This window comes from Canis lupus, chromosome 7, assembly GCF_011100685.1.
Source record: "Canis lupus familiaris isolate Mischka breed German Shepherd chromosome 7, alternate assembly UU_Cfam_GSD_1.0, whole genome shotgun sequence".
NCBI lineage: Eukaryota > Metazoa > Chordata > Mammalia > Carnivora > Canidae > Canis > Canis lupus.
In genome coordinates, this window is record NC_049228.1 from 39978377 (window position 1) to 39998666 (window position 20290).

At 43.8% G+C, this 20290-nt stretch overlaps 1 protein-coding gene across 9 annotated transcripts in view; it reads left to right on the forward strand.

The window, feature by feature from the left end:
* Positions 1 to 15078: 15078 nt before the first annotated feature.
* NVL (nuclear VCP like) overlaps positions 15079 to 20290 on the forward strand; it is a 90510-nt gene continuing 85298 nt past the window's right edge. For 6 of the 9 annotated variants that reach the window (XR_005362322.1, XM_038542879.1, XM_038542885.1 and 3 more), the window contains exons 1-4: positions 15079 to 15204; positions 18456 to 18529; positions 19791 to 19843; positions 19926 to 20025. Coding sequence is in view for 8 of the 9 variants with exons in the window: in XM_038542879.1 (XP_038398807.1) it covers positions 15148 to 15204; positions 18456 to 18529; positions 19791 to 19843; positions 19926 to 20025 (284 nt within the window). In the remaining variant the exon portion in view is untranslated. Of the gene's footprint in view, positions 15205 to 16704; positions 16803 to 18455; positions 18530 to 19790; positions 19844 to 19925; positions 20026 to 20290 lie in introns of all 9 variants that reach the window. The other 3 variants (XM_038542881.1, XM_038542882.1, XM_038542883.1) reach the window with 3 other exon arrangements.

Genomic DNA, 20290 nt, shown 5'->3' on the forward strand with positions numbered 1-20290 from the left:
CTGCCGGGACCTGCCCTACGCCCGCCCGCGATGCGCGATGCGCGATGCAGGAAGGTGCGAGGCAGGTGGCTCAGCGGTTGAGCATCTGCCTTGGGCTCAGGGCGTGACCCCGCGGTCCCAGGATCGAGTCCCGCATCGGGCTCCCTGCATGGAGCCTGCTTCTGTCTCTGCCTCTCTCTCTGTGTGTCTCATGAATAAGTAAATAAAAATCTTAAAGAAATGTGCCACGCAAACTAAGCAGTAAGTGGAGACCAGATAGAGGGGAAAGGTTTCTTTAAAGGCAAATTATGGGATCCCTGGGTGGCGTAGCGGTTTGGCACCTGCCTTTGGCCCAGGGCGCGATCCTGGAGACCCGGGATCGAATCCCACGTCAGGCTCCCGGTGCGTGGAGCCTGCTTCTCCCTCTGCTTGTGTCTCTGCCTCTCTCTCTCTCTCTCTCTCTCTCTCTCTCTCTGTGACTATCATAAATAAATAAAAATTTAAAAAAATATAAAGGCAAATTATACCAAAAGGCATACATTCATTCAACCAGTATTTCCTGAGCAGCTAGTGTATGCAGTTACTGGGCCGTAGGGATCCCTGATGAACAAGAGGGGGAAAGTCCTCGCCTTCCTGTAGCTCCCACTACAGTAGGGGAGACAGAGGAAGGAAAACAGTCTTAGACTGAACCATCAGAAAAAGCCAGACTGAGGAACTGCTTTTAATTTGAAATCTGAACGATAGCTAGCTGAAGATTTGCAGGCAGAGTGATTGCAAAGGCCCGATTGCTCATAAAAACTTGTCTTTAAGAACAGGCGAAAAGGCAGTGCGCTGTACTACAATGAATAAGAGTGTGTGAGTTTTGAGAGAACATCAGAGGTGGCAGGGCAAGGTCACACAGGTCTCGGGATCCCTGGCAAGTTTATTTTATTTTATTTTAAAGATTTTATTTATTCGTTCATGAGAGTCACAGAGAGAGAGAGAGGCAGAGACACAGGCAGAGGGAGAAGCAGGCTCCATACAGGGAGCCTGACCCTGACGTGGGACTCGATCCCCGGTCTCCAGGATCACGCCCTGGGCTGAAGGCAGCGCTAAACCGCTGAGCCACCTGGGCTGCCCCTGGCAAGAAGTTTAACTTCTATTCTAATGTGCTGATAAACCACTGGACAGTTTTAAGAGTATCTTGGTCTAGAGGCACCGTGATGGCTCAGTTAAGCACCTGCCTTTGGCTCAGGTCATGATCTCAGGGTCCTGGGATTGAGCACCAAGTCAGGCTCTGTGCTCAGTGAGGGGGTCTGCTTCTCCCTTTTCCTCTGCTTGTGTATGCCCTTGCCCTGCCTCTCTCTCTTAAATAAATAAATAAATAAATCTTTTTTTAAAGTACCTTGTTCTGATTTACATTTTAAAAATATCCTTCTGTTTGGTGCACTAAATGTATGGAAGAGGCACAAGGTTGCAAGGAGACCACTTAGGAGAAAAATGGATGAATAGGGGAATCAGCATGAAGGAAAACCAACAGGATTTGCCTGACACAGCATAAGTTCGTAGGATCCTTAAGGATTCATAAGTTAAAGCTAGACAGGCTGGTAACAGATTTTTTATGAACCAGCTATTATTATCCTACTGCACCTTGTCCACACCTCTACCAGAGCCCTCACACATCGGCTGCTTGACATGCCCAGCCAGCCATGCCTTACATTGCAATAAAAATAACAGATTTTATTAGTTTTGTACCCTCAGTACTTTTTATCCTGTAAATAGCTGGTGTTCCATAAATGTTTGCCAAGTGAATGATCTATACTGACTGTAAGGAGAAGTTTCATTAAATTTATTCCAGATTTTCTTAAAAACATACACCTCATGCCCCATTTCTCTTAAGTTGGAGCAGAAAACACTGGCTATCCCATAGTCTTTATCTGTTGCTTTATTCTGAGTAAATTTAAAAGTTGGTACCATCATCAAGGGTTAGAATTACCAGTTCTAATTAAGATAGCCTTTGGGGATGCCTGGGGGACTCAGTGGTTGAGCATCTGCCTTCATCCCAGGGAGTGATCATCCCAACAACGAGATAAACTCATTTCAGCCCACAGTTTGGCTCATGGGCTCTGGCGTCAGACTCCACGTCTGGGAGAACATCAGAGGTGGCAGGGCAAGGTCACACAGGTCTCAGGGATCACTGGGTCCTAACAACAAATAAAAAGCCAAACAAACTGAAAAATCAACAATTTTTAGATCTGTCAGAGAAGTGAGGTCACTGCTCCAAATAGGGGAGACAGACAGACCATTATAATCACAACTTGCCAGGGCAGAAATCTCTGTGAACCAGTACTGGGGCAGGAAAACCTGATCATTGATTGACGAAAGGTTGGAGGCTCCATAGAGACAAGCCTGAATATAAAACTCCAGAGGGCTGGGGCATCTGGGAGGCTCACTCGGTTAAGTGACTCTTGATTTTGGCTTGGGCCATGATCTCAGGGTTGTGAGATGGAGCACCTCCACCCTGCCCATGTGGTGCTCTGCGCTGGGCGTGGAGCCTGCTTGGGATTCTCACTCTGCCCCTCCCCCTCCCTCTATAAAAAAAACCCAAAGCATAAAAACAAAAACACTCCAGGGACCACACTAAGTGCATCTGAACTCCTGAAGCTCTCCCACATCTTCCTACTGATGATCAAAGAAAAACCGTCTTCCAACAGGGGAAGGCAAAAAGTGGCCATTTGAAAATGCCAGAGTGGGACAGTGTTACTTGAAAGCAGACCTGGAGTAAGCATAAACATATACTGCAAAATCTAGGGAAACTACAAAAGAAAGTAAAAGAAGTGTAATTGATATGTTGAGAAAGAAGAGAAAAAGAAATCATATTAAATGCTCAATTAAATTCCTAAATGGCAGTGGGGCACCGGGGTGGCTTAGTCCGCTAAACATCCGACTCTTGGTTCAGCTCAGGTCACCATCTCAGGGTCCTGGCTGCGCTCAGCACAGAGTGTGCTAAAGATTCTATATCTTCTCCCTCTGCCCCTCCCCAAACTCATATGCTCTAAAAAATTTAACTAAATCTTTAAGTTTCCTTTAAAGTAAAGCTTATTTTAAAAATAAAATAAAATCACAAATGGCAGAAAAAGAGTAGAAGACAAAAATAGGAACGAATACCAAGGCAACGAATAGAAACCAGTAACAAATATAATAGATATGAATCCAACTATATCAATTATCACTTTAAACATCAATGGTCTAAATTATAAGACAGGGATTATCATAGTAGATCAGAAAACAAGACCTGACTATATATTGTCTAGAAGAAGCTCACTTTATTTTTTTTATTTTTATTCATTTATTTGAGAGAAAGAAAACACAAGTTGGGGGCAGAGGGAGAAGGAGAAGCAGAACTCCCGCTGAGCAGGGAGCGTGATTCAGGACTCTATCTCAGGACCCTGGGATCATGACCTGAGCCGAAGGCAGACGCTAAGCCGACTGAGCCATTCAGGTACCCCAAGAAACTCACTTTAAACATAAAGACACATATAAATTAAATGTAAAGGGATGGTTGCTGTGAGAGTAAAGCTTTAATGTTCTCACCATGACAACAACAACAAAATGGCAATTATGTGAGGCAAAGGATGTACTAACTAATCTGATGGTGGTGAACATTTTTCAATATATATGCACCTCGAATCATCACTTTGTACACCTTAAACACCCAATTATATCTCAATAATGCTGGAGAAAAAAAAAGTAAAGGGATGAGAAAGATATATCACACTAATGCTAATCAAAAGAAAGTGGGAGAAGTTATATTAATTTCAGGCAAAGCAAACTTCAAAGCAAGAGAGATTATCAGGGGCAAGAGGAGCACTGCATAATGATAAAAAGCCAATTCTCCAAGAAGACACAATAATCCTCAATTACATTTACACCTAACAGCAGAGTGTCAAAATGTGTAAGGCAGAAAATGACAGAACTATAAGGAGAAATAAATGAATCCATTATTACGGTTGGAGACCTCAACAACTCTGACAGAAATGGACAGATACGCCGCTCAGAAAATCTGTAAAGATGTAACTGAACTCAACAAAACCATCAATCAGCTGGATATAATTCACGTCTATGGAAGATTCCATCCAACAGGAGAATACACACCCTTCTCAAATTGAATGGTTTCCTCACTTCCTGGGTGACTTCCTTAGGCAGATTCCAGGTAAAAGATACATGGATATAAATTTTTTGAGACCTGGCATGTCTGAGATTAGCTTTGTTTTATTCCTATCTTGAGTGATAGTTTGAATTAGTATAGAATTATAGGTTGGAAACTATTTCCCAGAATAATTTTAAAGCATTGCTCCCTTTTCTCTCTTGTATTAGTGCACAAGTTGAAAATTGTGTGCCATTCTAGAATTCCTCATCCTAAAAAAAATAAATAAATAAAATAAAATTCTGACCCTGTGTATATACTTTGTCTGTTCTTCCTTTTCCCTGACATTCTGTAATGTCATGATAACATGTCCTCTTCCCTGTGCTTCACTGGTTGATTAGGAAAACACATATCTGCCAGTTTTGATAAGTTTTCAAGAGTCACTTGATTATTTTTTTCACTTCTGTTTTGTACCTTCTTGCTTCATAAAACATCTGTTAGTCATACATTGGGACCTCCTAGAGCCAGGATATTTCCTCTCCTATTTCCATCCCTGTGTATTTTGTTGTTGTTGTTGTTGTTGTTTTTCTATGGGAATTCCTCAACTTTACCGGACAAACCTTCTGATGAAGTTTATTTACTGTCATCTCTCTATTTTATAAGGGAATCCTCTCTCCTTCTCTTCTTGTTTATAGTATCTTCTTCCTGTTTCACTGATACGATATCTTCTTATTTGCATGAGGATATAAATTTTAGTATACTTGACATATTTTGCTCTGTGCATTGTCTCTATTTCCTCTAATTTCTCTTTTCACATTATTTTGTTTTGGTCTATATTTCATGTTGGAGGTTAACTTTAATCCTGGACAGTCTGTTCATATGTTAAATTTAAAAATGAAAAAAAAAAGGGTGGTTGGGAGTACAGTGTGGATTGGCAGGTCGGTTGATTAGTAGGTTTCACTGCGTATTGATCAATGGTAACCTAGTTGGTCAGTGGTTACCCTTGCCTCCTCAAATGTAATCTGTTCCCTAGGGTCCTTTAGTTAGTCCAGAAAAGAATCCAAGCATGAGTGGCTCAGTTGGTTAAGTGTCTGCCTTTGGTTCAGGTCATGATCCCAGAATCCTGGCATCAAGTCCCACATAGGGCTCCCTGCTCAGTGGGGAGCCTGCTTCTCCCTCTGCCTGCCACTTCCCCTACTTATGCTTTCCCTCTCTCTCTCTCTCTCTCAAATAAATAAATAAAATTTAAAAAAATAAAGGAGTCCAAGCTTTTGCCTGGAAGAATATAAGCCAACCTTGCCAGGTTTCTGAGCAAGATAAATGGGGTAATGGAAGTGTCTGAAGACACTCACTTAATCTACCTGTTCTTAGTTGTACATCCTTTCTGTTCTCCACTGTCTTGTTAGTACAATAAGGGAAGAAACAAATACATATGGACCAGAAAGGAGAAAATCAATTCTGTCTATGTAGATTGTCTTTTTAACAAGGTTGGAGAACACAAAGTCAATACACAAAAATCAATTAAATTTTTATATTACCAACTAACAGAAATCAAAATTTTAAAACAGTACTACCTACAACAACATCAAAAAAGCATGAAATATTTAGGGATAAATGTAATAAAATATCCCCAGGACCTGTATGTGATTAAAACATTGATGAAATAAATCAAAGAAGACCTAAATAGATATACCAGGTTCACAGATTAGAAGACTCAAAGTCGTTAAAATGTCAATTCTTCCAAAACTGATCTACAGGGTCAATACAATACCAATCAAAATCATAGTAGGATTTCTTTAATATTAATATAAAGCTTATTCTGAAATTTATATGGAAAGGCAAAGGACTTATAATAGCCAAGACAATTTTGAAAAAAACACACCAAAGTTGAAGGACTCACACTGATTTTAACAGAAGAAACCAAAGAGGATTTAAGGAGTTAGAATGAAAAATTCACTACAGGGTGTCAAAAGGAGATTTGAGCAGGCTGAAAAATAATCAGTAAACTTGAAGATAGGTTAATTGAAATTACACAGTTTAAGAGGAAGAAAGAAAAAATAAAGAACAATGATATGACCAGACCCTATGAAACCTTCAGGACACTATCAAAGTACCAACATATGTATAATGAGAGTGCCAGAAAAGGGGAGAGAGAAAGGAACAGAAAGAATATTTTAAAAAATAATGGCCAGTATGTACATGAATCTACACATCCAACAAGATCAATAAGTCTTATGTAGGATAAACTCAAAGAAGCCCACACCAAAACATAATGTAATCAAACTGTTTAAAGTCAAAGATGGAATTCTGAAAGCAGCAAGAGAGAAGTGACTAGTCATGCATCTCAATAAGAATAAAGTCAGGGATCCCTGGGTGGTGCAGCGGTTTAGCACCTGCCTTTGGCCCAGGGCACGATCCTGGAGACCCGGGATCGAATCCCACGTCAGGCTCCCGGTGCATGGAGCCTGCTTCTCCCTCTGCCTGTGTCTCTGCCTCTCTCTCTCTCTCTGTGTGTGACTATCATAAATAAATAAAAATTAAAAAAAAAAAGAATAAAGTCAGAATCTCAATAAGGTTAAAGCTGATTTCTTACCAGAAACCCTGGAGACCAGAAGACATTGGGATAACAGAATCAAAGTGATGAAAGAAGAAAACAAAACAAAGCAAAATTCTAAACCAATTCTATATCCAGAAAAATCATCCTTAAAAGTAAAGGAAAATGTAAAACTCCCAAGAGAAGACATACAGGAAAGCTTCATGATGTTGGATTTGGCAATGATTTCTTGCATATGACACCCAATGCACAGACAACAAAAGCAAAAATGAATGGAGCTACATCAAACTTAAAAACTCCTGTGCATCCATGGAAACAGTTGACAGCAAAAAGGCAACCTATGGATGAAAGGGGAGAACCTCTGAAGTCATATATCTGATACAGGGTTGACAAGAATGCATAAAGAATTCCTACAACTCGGGATCCCTGGGTGGCTCAGCGGTTTAGCGCTTGCCTTTGGCCCAGGGTGTGATCCTGGAGTCCCTGGATCGATTCCCACATTGGGCTCCCAGCATGGAGCCTGCTTCTCCCTCCTCCTGTGTCTCTGCCTCTCTCTCTCTCTGTGTCTATCTCTATCATAAATAAATAAATTAATTTAAAAAAAAGAATTCCTACAACTCAACAACAACAATAAAAATAACCCAATTACAAAATTGGCAAGGATTCAAAAAGATATTTTTCTGTTTGAAAAGAAGGCAGCGGGCAGCTCAGGTGGCTCAGCGGTTTGGCACCGCCTTCATCCTAGGGCCTGATCCTGGAGGCCCCGGGATCGAGTCCCACATTGGGCTCCCTGCATGGAGCCTGCTTCTCCCTCTGCCTTGTGTCTCTGCCTCTCTCTCTCTGTGTGTGTGTCTCTCTCATGAATAAATAAATAACATCTTTTAAAAAAAAGAAGAAGGCATCCAAATAGCCAACAGGCAGATGAAAGTATCCCCCACACCATTAATTATCAGACCAAGGCACACCAAAATCATAATGAGATACCACTTCATCCCCATTAGGTTGGCCACTGTCACAAAATAAAACAAAAACAAAAAACCCAGAAAATCAGAAGTGTTAGTAATGATGTGGAGAAATTGGAACCCTTGTGCACTATTGGTAAGAATGCAAAATGGTGCAGCCTCTATGAAAAACAGTATGGAGTTCCTCAAAAAATTAAAAGTAGAATTATCATATGATTCAGTAATCCCACCTCTGGGTATCTATTTAAAAAAACTGAAAGCAAGATCCCAAAGAGTTATTTGCATGCCCATGTTCATTGCAGTATTGTTCAAGAGAGCTGGGAGGTGGAAGCAACCCAAATGCCCACTAACAGATGAATGGATTAAAAACATCTGGTATATAAGTAAAGTGGAAATTTTTTGGCCTCTAAAAAGAAGGAAACCCTGTCACATACTATAACATGGATGAACCTTTAGGACATTATACTACATTGAAATAAGCCAGTCACAAAAAGATAAGTACTATATGATTCCACTGATACAAAGTATCCATAGGAGTCAAACTCCTAGAAACAGAAAGTAGAATGGTGGCTTCTAGGGGCTGGGGTGAAGGGGAAATGGGGACTTTTCTAGTGGGTATAGAATTTCACTTCTGCAAGATCAGAGTTCAAGATCTGTTGTCCAACAATGTCAACGTGGCTAGTGCCACTGAACTGGACACTTAGAAATGTGTAGGATGATAAATTCTGTTACATGTTTTTCATCACAATTTTTAAAAAGATTTTATTTATTTATTCGAGAGAGAGAGAGAGAGAGAGCTCGTGCACGTGCGTGAGAGAGAGGCAGAGACACAAGCAGAGGGAGAAGCATGCTCCATGCAGGGAGCCTGACGTGGGACTCGATCCCAGGACTCCGGGATCACAACCTGAGCCAAAGGCAGATGCTCAACAACTGAGCCACCCAGGCGTCCCAACCACATAAAATTATGATTATAAAGTTATTAAGGAGCACGTAATGCATAAAGATGTAATACGTGGGGCACCTGGGTGGCCAGTTACTTCAGTGGCAGACGCTTCATTACAGCTTATGTTGTGATCTCAGAGTTGTAAAATTGAACCGTGTCAGGGTCTGTGCTCAGTGTGAGTCTGCTTGAGATTCTCTCTCCTCCCACTGCCCCTCTCCCTCATGCACCTGAATGCTCTCTCTCAAATAAATAAATCTTTTTTAAAAAAGATGCAATATGTAACAATAACAATGTAAGAGGACAAAGCTATACATATAATGGTAGTGTTTTTTGGTTTTATTTATTTATTTTGAAGATTTATTTGAGAGAGCGAGCACTCACAGACACACGTGTGGATACACAAGCACATGCACAAAGGGAAGGGGGAGAGAAGAGGCAGAGGGAGAGAGAGAATCCCAAGTAGACTTCCGCTTGAGCACAGAGCCCGAACTGAGACCCAGAAACCATAACCCGAGCTGAAACCAAGAGTCAGACACTCAACTAACTGAGCCACCCAGGTGCTCCCCATCCCCAATTTTTTAAAAAAAGTTTTATTTATTTATTCATGAGAGACACACACAGAGAGAGAGAGAGAGGCAGAGACAGGCAGAGGGAGAAGCAGGCTCCATGCAGGGAGCCCGACATGGGACTTGATCCCAGGTCTCTAGGATCACGCCCTGGACTGAAGGCAGTGCTAAACCGCTGAGCACCTGGGCTGCCCCAAAATTTTTATATACAATTGAAACTAAGTTGATATTAACTCAAAGTAGATTGTTATAAATTAAGATGTTAATTGTACATCCCAGGGCAACCATTAAGTAATTAACTTTAGAGGCAACTGAGGTTAAGAAATTAACTTTAGAGGTGCCTGGCTGCCTCAGTCGGTAGAACTCGTGACTATTGATCTTGGGGCTGTGAATTGGAGCCTCTCTTTGGGTGTAGAGATTACTAAAAAAACAAAATCTTAAGAAAACAGAAATTAACTTTAGGGAGATACCAATCAAAATCACAATGAAATAGCATTTCACATCCACTAAGATGGTTCCAACTAAAAAACAGAAAGACAGAAAATAAGTTTTGGGGGAGGATATAGAGAAATTAGAGCCCTCTAGCAGTGCTGGTGGGAATGTAAAATAATGCAGCTGCTTCGGAAAACAGTTTGGTTGTTGTTAAAAAAGTTACATGTTGAAAAAGTTACACATTTGAAAAAGTCACACAATCCCACTTTTAAGTCTATGCCCAAAAGAACTGAAACCAGGTATTTACATAAAAACTTGTACAAAAAAAAAAAAAACTTGTACAAAAGTGTTCTAGCAGCATTATTCTCAAGAGCTAAGAAGAAGAAAGAATCCTAATGTCAATCAACTGATGAATCGATCAATGACATGATCTGTCCATACAGTGGAATGTTATTCAATCCCAAGAAGGAATGCAGTACCAACACACATTTCAACCTAGGTAAGCCTTGGAAACTCCATGCTAAGTGGAAGGAGCCAGACACAAAAAGTCACTAATTGTGTAACTCCATTTATAGGAAACGTCCAGGGACTGTGGTAAAAGGGGAATCTCTCGAGAAGGACAGAAGCTTTGTGGTTTCCTGGGACTGGGGAGAGGGATTGGGAGTGAAGACTCGATGGCATGGGCTTTCTTCTTGGGTTGAGAAAAATGTTCTCAAACTACAGAGCGGTGATACTTGCAAGGCACCGCGGATGTACAAAAAGCTACTGAATTGCATACTGTAAAGTAGATAAAATGGGAAATATTTTGTTATATAAATTTTACCTCAATTTTTAAAATCCCTGAATTATACACTTAAAATGGATGCATTTTATTACAAATAAATGACTTGGCCTCTCAATGGAGTTTGGCTCTTCTTGGCCATTTGGTCTTTCCCATTAGTCTTAGATTCAACTTTTCAAATTCCCCCAAATAACCTACATTCACTCAAATTAATGTTGGTTCTAAATGACAGAAAGTTCATGTGATGGTGATTTAAAGCAGAAAGAAGTTTATTTTTTCTCTCTGTTCCTCAAAAAAGTCAAAGGCTTCAGGGCCTTTGCACACTCTCCGTACCAGAACCTCTCTCCTCACACAGCCAGTCCCTGCTGACCTCAAGGTCCCTAAATGTGCCCTTCTCAGAAAGTCTTCCCCTGGCCACTGGGACAGAGAGGCAGGCTCCCTCTTCTCTTCCATACCACTCCTCATTATTTTCTTCACCATGTTCCCCAACTGAACACTGTCTCCTGGAAGGTACTACTCCAAGGGCCGTAAAATCCTTATTATTTCTCATTATTCTAATTTTAAGTTGTTTTGCCAGGCTGTGGCCTGCTCCTCTCAGCAGAATATTAAGCTCCAGGACCACATCTGTTTGACTCTTTCTCTCTTATAGTATAGACCTGGCACAGAGGAGACAACAAACATAACATGCCTGCTCGAAATATTATTTTCATTCTATTTAAAATTATGGACATGAATGAGGCAATCATCTCAAAGGAGGACAGACTTTATTAGCGAACAGAATTATTAGTCTTTACCAGATAAAATAAAAGTTTTTTCCCTGAATCTCAGAAAACAAGGACACAGACTCAGTCTCTAGCTTCAGGGAAGCAGACAACCTCCCTTGTGACCCTGGGTAAGAAATCTCTGCCATTCACACTCTCTCACCTTTTCTCCATGTACCTATTACACACGGGGTGGCCACATATTGTCCAAACCGGACCCTTCTGAGAGATAAAGGTGAGAAACTGGATATACAAACAAACAACAGCCAGACTACATATAAAAGCAGAACCCTGACTTACAATCTGCAGGATCCAGCCTAGGAAGCCAGCCTGCTACCTGAAAGCAGTCAGGCCTGTAGAATATCAGACCATTCCTCTAGCAAATAGCCCAGAAGGCCAAAAGATACATCCTAGAACAACTGGCCCCAGATGGCCAGGATTCCACTAGTAACTCACAGCTTCCCTGGTTTTTGTCCCAACTTCCAATTTGAGGACCAACCAGAGCCAGCCAATCCACTCCCCTAACTCACCACATTAGGATGCCCTGCTTCTAGTTAGCCGTCCTGCAGCTTCCAGCCAACAGCCTCCAGCCAGGGCACCCCGGGGAGCCATCCCTGTTCCAGCCACAAAGCTCAGCCGCTCTTCTGCCTCCATTGAGTCCCTCCCAGAACACGAGTGACAGTGGTGGCCACCCTTGGCTATCGTGAGCTCTGAATAGCCTTTGCCTGTTCTCATTGGGGTGATTTTCATTTATTTCCACAAATTACTAAACTGTTAATAACTATGCTGCATCAAGAGGTAAAAATCGGGACTATTCTGAGTCCAGACTTGATCACCCAAATTATACAGCGCTAAAATTAGCCTAGAGGCTGTTTGTTAGAGAAATCAAGTCTGGGAGGGCAGGGCGAAGGTTGTGAAGAAGGGGAAATGTGCCGCTACCACTAGGTGGGGTTAGGAATTAAGGAACAGAGGACATTTCAATGATCGCAGGAAGATCCTTAGGTCCCTGTGCACTCAAGCTACTAGTCAGTGACTTTTTGGTTCGGATGTATGGTACAGTAAAACCCGAATGCTTGAATTGATGGAAAGTTGTCTTCTGGGCAATAATTACTGAAAGTAATTCCAGCAGAAAATGTTCAAGCATCCCATTATTGATACCTAGTATTAACTTACTTTCAGTTATTGTCAGCCATACAAAATTCTTTTAAAAGATGGAATGCCTGGGTGGCTCAGCGGTTGAGTGTCTACCTTCGGCTCATAGGATCCAGGACGAGTCCCGCATTGGGCTCCCTGTGGGAAGCCTGCTTCTCCCTCTGCCTGTCTCTGCCTCTCTGTGTCTCTCATGAATAAATAAATCCTTAAAAAAAATTTTTTTTAAAAGAACGAGTTTAAAATTCTAGAGTGTCAGAGTATTAAATTTCTTAATAAAATTAGAGTCGTCAAGAATATGGTCAATAAAACGAGTGAAGATGGCGCATTCTATTTCCCAGATTTAAAATGCTCAATGCTTTTCATGTTGAAACACTTGTGCATATTATTACCTTCACCAAAATATTTTTTAAAAAAATACATTTGTAACCCATGATATAGATCAACAGTAAGGAGAAGCAAGGACTGGTTTGTCGAGGTGCTGTATACTTTCTTTTCCTTGAGGTTCATAAGTGAGGCCCCTTTCACTGACCCTTGTCCTTGTACCACACTCCCATTTGTCACTAGAGATTCTTAGACTGGACACAGGACTTTGATGATCTCAAGGCAAAGAGACTGGTGATCCCCATTAGCTTAAACTTGGGGGAAAAAAAGATAGAAAAAGAATGTCAAAGTGACAACAGCAGACCATTAAACCAAGTGTGGGGAACTTCTAAACACTAAGGCCTTTGTGAATGCACAGGTCAGACACCCACGAGCCAATCCTAAAGGTAGAATAGTGCCCCCACGGCAAATTACAGACTCACAAACTAGCCTGCTTTCTGTCCGTTGTGATGCTGCTGGGCTCTTCAGCCCTTCATCTTTATTCTATGTGGTACATTCAGCATGCACACAATTAAATTACATTTAAACGGTTATTAGGCATTGACTATTTATGCTAATTACTGCAAGAAGTCTTTGCTGCTGCTAAAGTTTGATATAATCAAGTACATAAATACTTAACCTAATAAGAAAAGATGTCATAAAAAGGTACAATTATCTTTTTTTCTCTCTCTCTCTCTCTTCTCTACAAAACTCAAGGGCAGGGCAGGGACTGAAACCGGTGAGAACTCAATAAATGTTTGTTGAATATTCATGCAATGGGCAGAGATTTTAACCCAGGGAAATATGGGGAAAGGCCACAATGGAGCTGGCTAGCTAGCTAGTTTTTCAAAAGTCATAGAGCTGCAGGTACCCAGCAGCTTCAGTAACTGTAACCCTGGGAGCAGGACTCCCACCTCCTCCCAGCTGCCGCACTGCGGTGACACAGCAGCCCTAGGCATGCACAGCAGAGAAGGAGGAAAGGAAGTTGGAGCCCAGTTAACCTAAGTTTTGAGTATCAGAGTGGGAATCTATATTCAGTGTAGGGATAAGAACCACTGTAAAGGGCAGCGAGGCATGTGATTGGAATTCAGAGGGGAAGGGATCCCTGGGTGGCGCAGCGGTTTAGCGCCTGCCTTTGGCCCAGGGCGCGATCCTGGAGACCCGGGATCGAGTCCCACATCGGGCTCCCGGTGCATGGAGCCTGCTTGTGTCTCTGCCTCTCTCTCTCTCACTGTGTGCCTATCATAAATAAATAAAAAAAAAAAAAAAAAAAAAGGAATTCAGAGGGGAAGATAAGCCATGGTTTCCTGAGCAAGAAGATGGTTGTGTGCCAGCATCTCCCAGCTTCTAATTCCACCTCCCCCCACCTGAATAAACAGTGTTGCCATCAGCCAAATTAGATCTCAAACAGGAATCCTGAGAATAAGATAAACCAACAAGCAAACAGAAAGAAGAGCCGGTAACTGTGCATGTGAGTGTGCCTGTTAACGTTAACTGTCTCTTTGTGTCTTCTCAACTGCATAATAAAACCCAACGGGCAAATACAGATGTTCATCAAAATTTTGGGCCGCTTATGGGTCTAGCTGTAGTCCTGCACCGCATGTACTCCCTAAGCCAGTGGCAGAAAACAGTGCAAGACCTCCAGGTCTCTGGATAAGGCACACTTGAGCTCCCCTGTGGACACCTGCTCACACCTGCGCCCTCCTGCTCACACCTGCACCCCTCGCTCACATCTGTGGCCTCCTGCTCACGTCTGCATTCCCCTGCTCACACCTGTGCCCTCCTGCTCACACCTGCACTCCCCTGCTCACCTGGGCCCTTTTATTCACACCTGCGCTCCCCTGCTCACACCTGCGCTCCCCTGCGCACACCTGCCAGGGCCCGAACCCTCCCTCCTCCCAGGTGGGGCCTCCCTGCGGAGCCAGGTGGCGCCGTGTTTTCATCCTGGCCGCCTCGTTCCAGGAGACCTCAGGTTCGGGTTTTGTTAAGATTCTGGAGGGATCCCTGGGTGGCGCAGCGGTTTAGCGCCTGCCTTTGGCCCAGGGCGCGATCCCGGAGTCCCGGCATGGAGCCCGCTTCTCCCTCTGCCTGTGTCTCTGCCTCTCTCTCCTCTCTATGAGTATCATGAGTTAAAAAAAAAAAAAAAAGGTTCTGGCCGATACTAGCGTCGCACGGAGAAGGCGTGGCTGGACCCGACGCACGAACCCAAGCCGGGCACGGACGTCCGCAGGTCCCCAGAGCGGCGGTGCGCACCTGTGTCCGCGCAGCGGGGAACAATAAAGTTGAGCTTGTTCAAAAGGGGTCTTTTGTCATCCAGGGCCCGCTGGACGAGCCTGCAAAATAAGGCTCCCACGGAGTCCCCAGCGTTGGCAGGTGTCCTGTTTCTCGGGGCGTTCTCCTCACTCGGGACAGCGCCGGCTGGGGCGGGGCGGGCGCGGGCACGGGGGGCGGGCGGCCCGGCGATCGCCGCGGGCAGCCCGGCGAGGACCCCGGCTCCGGTGGAGCCCGCTCCCCGCCTGCGGCCGCGCGCCATGAAGCCCCGGCCCGCGAGGTTCGTGGACCGCAAGCTGAAGCAGCGAGTCGCGCAGGTAGATGCCGGGCGCCGCGCTTTCTCGGTGGCCCCCGCGGCGAGCCGAGCCGGGCCCGGGCGGTGTCCCGCGGTGCAGCCCCGAGCGCCGGGCGGCGCGCAGGGGCCTCGCGCGGTTCGGACCTGGGAGAGGCCGTGGGGCCGCCGGTTCCCGGTGTCCGCTGGTCCGCGGGGAGCCACGCGCGCTGAGTGTCTTGCAGTGGCGCAGCCTCCAAGCGGCGTAAGGAGGAGGGAGACGTTTCACTCTGCGCTTTGGAAGCTGCATCCTCTCACTCTTTTACTTTGCCGGTGCGGTGCCGCAGTTTCCTTTTCGGATGGGTCTCGTGCTACCGAAGTCTAAATAAGTGTTCCTGTGCTGTTTCTCGGTCCTCACACTCCTTTTACTTCCTAGGTGCTGTCACCCGGTCCAGAGCCTTTAAATACTATCTGTGTACGATTTATATGCTCGCCAAAAAATAATACAGATGGAAGATGCCGTATACGTGTATTTGTGAATATGTAAACGTAAATGCAATGAAAACATATTCACTTTATTTTTTTATATTTATTTGAGAGAGAGGGTGAGAGCATGGGGGTGTGGGGTTCAGAGGGAGAAGGAGATGAAGACTCCGCGGGAGCAGGGCGCCCCACAGGGCTGGATCCTGGGACCCTCAGATCATGACCTGAGCCAAAGGCGGACACTCGACCGACTGAGCCACCCAGGGGCCCCTATATATTCACTTTACATACTCCTTATTTCCAAGACTCGTGCGTGCAGTGTGGATTTTATCTTGAAAATCCAGCTGTGGGGCAGCCCTGGTGGCTCCGTGGTTTAGCGCCTGCCTTTGGCCCGGGGCGTGATCCTGGAGACCTGGGATCGAGTCCCACGTCGTCGGGCTCCCTGCAGGGAGCCTGCTTCTCCCTCTGCCCGTGTCTCTGCCTCTCTCTCACTCTCATGAATAAATAAATAAAATCCTTTAAAAAAAAATCCAACTGTGTACTCAACATTTCCTCTTGAATGTCTGATGGGCATCTCCAACAACATAGCTACACTCGATTTTTAGATATTCTCCTCCAAACTGGTCTTTTCTCAGTGTTCTCTATTTCAGTAAATGACACTACCAGTAGTGTCCAGTAGTCAGGGCCAGAAACCTTAACAACCTTCCCAACCATTACTACTCCTTTGTTTCGCTTTCTGTAACCAATGAATTGGTACTTTATTTGCCTTTCCCATCACCACGTACCCCAGGCCCAGCCACGCCTCCCACCGTCACAGCACAGTTGACTGCGGATCTCTGTGGTCATTTTACCTACGTAAGGTGTGTTCTTCACCGGGCTGCCAGGGAGGTTCTTTTAAAGGGAGCTTGGCGGGGCCCTGCTCAAAACCCCCTGCAGTGGGCTCCCATAGTATCTGGGGAAAAACCATCCTAAAGAGTCATGTACTCTGGGCCCCGTCTACTTCTTCATGCTCCTTTTGCTCCCTCTTGCTTTCTGTGTCCTCACCACACTGACCCTCCTGCAGCCCGCAGCTGGCTCTCGGTGTCCCCACCACGTGCTGCCTCACTTCATCAGTAGATGTCTGGATGGTGACTCCTAACTCCAGTGGTCCTTGCTCTCATGGTATGGGACTACTTTTCACCATTTCACATTATCTGTTTTCCTCTATTGCTTTTACTTTGGTTCATTATGAAAACAATAGGTTTTTATGGTTTAAAATAGAAGGGGCAGAAGGGCATAAAAGAAAAGGCATCCCTTTGTCTTCATTTCTGTAGGGGTAACCATAGAGAGTTTCTATTGTATCTAAAATTTTGTATGCCTGTACGACTTATGTGTGTATATATATTATCCACACAGACTCATCTGCATCTATTCTGCTGCTTGTTTTCTTCACCTAGTGGTATATCTTAGGCCTTTTCCCACAAATAGTACATTTGTCTCCTTGTACCTAGCACACCAGTTATTTTTATTGTTACGTGACAAACCATCCTGAAATTTAGCAGATTAAAGTGATTTTATTTCTGCTGCCATCAAGGAACTGTTTGACTTGTAGTGGGTACAAGATGTACACAAATATGTATAATTCAGAATTAACTGTAGTAAATGACAGCATGGTCTAGGAGTCCAGAGCAGGGGAAGATTACCTAGAACAGGACTGTCTTGTCACTGGAGGCAGTGGTGCAGAGACCATTATCCTGTGTTTGGGATTCTCAAGAAGGTGCTCAATGAAGTCAGGCATCCTTGACTGGATGACTAGTGAGCATTGAAACCCAGACATTAATAGATATCCCGTGTGTCAAATCTGGCCCTGTGATATATGTGCTGCCAAGTGGGTAATTAGCTTTTCAACGTCTCTCTGAGCCTTTCTCATCTATAAAGTGGGGAGCCTGGCATCCCTCGTGGGACCACGAGTGCTGCTACAAAGCTCTACAGCAAGTGCTTGAGGCCTTCAGTTTCTTAAGACTTTTTTTCATGGTGCCTCCAGGCACATTTATTAAGTAGTTAGATCCAAGCCACTTTATGACTGTTTGTTTATTTGTTTTTTTAAAGATTTTATTTATTTATTCATGAGCGAGAGAGAGAAAGACAGAGACACAGGCAGAGGGAGAAGCAGGCTCCATGCTGAGAGCCTGATGCCGGACTTGATCTTGTGACTCCAGGATCACGCCCTGGCCCGAAGGCAGGCCCTAAACCGCCCGAGCCACCCAGGGGATCCCCTTCATGACTGTTTAATGCAAATAACTTAGTAGCTTTTTGAAAACATAATATATAAAAACTGAAGGAAAATTAACACAGTTGTGTTTCATTCTTAAGTAATCCCACTTAAGAGTGGGGCTTGTGTGCCTATTGGGTCAGGTTGACCCTGCCACTCTTATTTCCTGTTCCGCACTAATTTTTGCAAGGGCTTTACTTATAGCAACTGCTGAAAACCCAGTTTTGCAAAGATCTGACATCATCCAAAGGTGATTTCATATTGAAATCATGAATTGTCTCAGACCTGAAGTTCCTGCAGTGGTGGTCAGGTGGCAAATATTATGATGCTCCCTCAGATTTATAGTAGCCCTTATGCCCTTGTGAGCTAAAGTGCTTTGTTCTGGGGTATTTCGGAATTTAGGATGTAATAACCCCTCACTACCTTATAGCTATTCTAGTTGTTGTTACTGTGCTCTCATAGTGATTAAAAATGTAAGTATAACATGTTTGAATACCTCAATCTCTGATTAAAATCACTGAGTTTGAAACACTGAGTACTGAATGTCATATTTTCTGTTTTAGTACCTCACCAGTAACAGATGTGGCAAATATGTGGACATCGGAGTCTTAGCATCTGATTTACAAAGAATGTACAGGTAAAGAGATGGAGTCTCCAGATTTTTGCCTTTATTTTTAGTTTCCATCCTGCCTGAATTCTGAGTTGACAATAATCGCTGCTGGCACTAATTTACCAGTCCATAAGTTCAGGATTCAGTTTAGTTATACATAGATTTACCAAATATGTATCATATGCAGAGCGCTTTCCTTGTGACTAAGAAGAATTGCTTCTCTTTCAGCACCATACAGTCTAATCAGGAGTGGTGCCTCTTTTCCTGTCTCCTTAAAGAATCAAAACCATGAGACATGATCTCCCTGGCTTCCTGGCTACCTCAAAATGTCTCTAGGCTTCTCCCCTAAATATTCAGTTTTTTTTTGTTTTTTTTTTAAGAAGATTCTGTTTTTCTCTTGCATCTCTGACCCCAGCTTTCATGACACTGCATGCACTCCATGAGTTATCACCACCCTGTATATCGCAGTCTCCGTCTTCCTTAGTATACTAGTTTGCTAGGACTCCCGTAAGAAAGTATTAGAGGCTGGGGAGCTGAAGCAACAGAAGGTAAAGGCCTCAGAGCTGTAGGCTGGAACTCTGCTGTCGATCAAGGGACCGGCAGGATTGGTTTTTCCTGAGGTCTCTTGGCTCTCGGGTGGCCATCTTCTCCTTTTGTCCTCATATGGTCTTTCCTCTGTGCGTCTGTCTGTATCCTAATCTCTTACTCTTATTTAATATCTGTATACCCAATGTGGGGCTCAAAGTCACAAAGCTGAGATCAGGAGTCATGTGCTCCGTCAACTGAGCCAGCGAGGCGCCCCTGTTACTCTTACAAAAACACCAGTCATATTGGATTAATTTGCTCTAGTGCTCTGTCTTGTGGGCCCACTAGGATGGCTGCCCTGCCCTTTGGAACCGAGGAGGATAGTGCCACTCCCCGGACCCAGGCCCCAACCTCTGAGCCCCCTTTAGAGTTGATCATCCCTTTCTGTGAAGGATCAAGTGTGTCCACAGTTGAATGGCCCATCCTGTAGAATCCCAGGAATTCAGCAGCATTCCTTCATCCGTCTTCCCTGTCTCCTGTACAAGCGGCCAGCATTCCTGATGCTGTAAGCCCATCTCTACTCCAGAAAAATTTACAGTAGAGAAAATGTAAACTCAGAAGTTGCTTGAAAATAAGCTTACGATCAGTGTGAATACAGTGACATGCTTACATATTTGCAAATTAATGTCATCAATTTAGATTGAGTTTAATGAGAAAATGTTGGTGGAGATCCCTGTACTAAGACGTTTGTTATGTTTTTCAGTGTAGACTATGGTCGAAGAAAAAGAAATGCTTTTAGGATTCAGGTAGATAAAGGTGAGTCTTTTAGTGTTAGAGCTGAATTATTAGTGAAGTTTAAGAACTGTGTTAGCTCATGACATTTTTCTTTTTGTTTTAGTATTTAGCATAATTACTAGTGAGAAAGAAGTTAAGGATCTAACAGCATTAGAAGATGAGCATCTGGCAAAAAGAGCAAGACAAGGTGAAGAGGATAATGAGTAAGGATTACACAAAAAGGGGGTGTTTTTCTAAACCAGGGGACCGACCACAGTACATTCCTATTTGTAAAATTTGTGGTGGCTCTTCATTGCCAGCAAGGCCGTGTATACTACTTACCTACAGTCTCCAGACCTTTGGGCCTACTGCATCTCACTGTTACCCAAAGAGGGCAAATTCTTTGTGTCTTTGTGTGAGTGGCCTTCTGTAGCTGGAGTGTTCGTTTCCCTGCCACAAACTACTCCCCAGCCTTTAAGACGCCACATG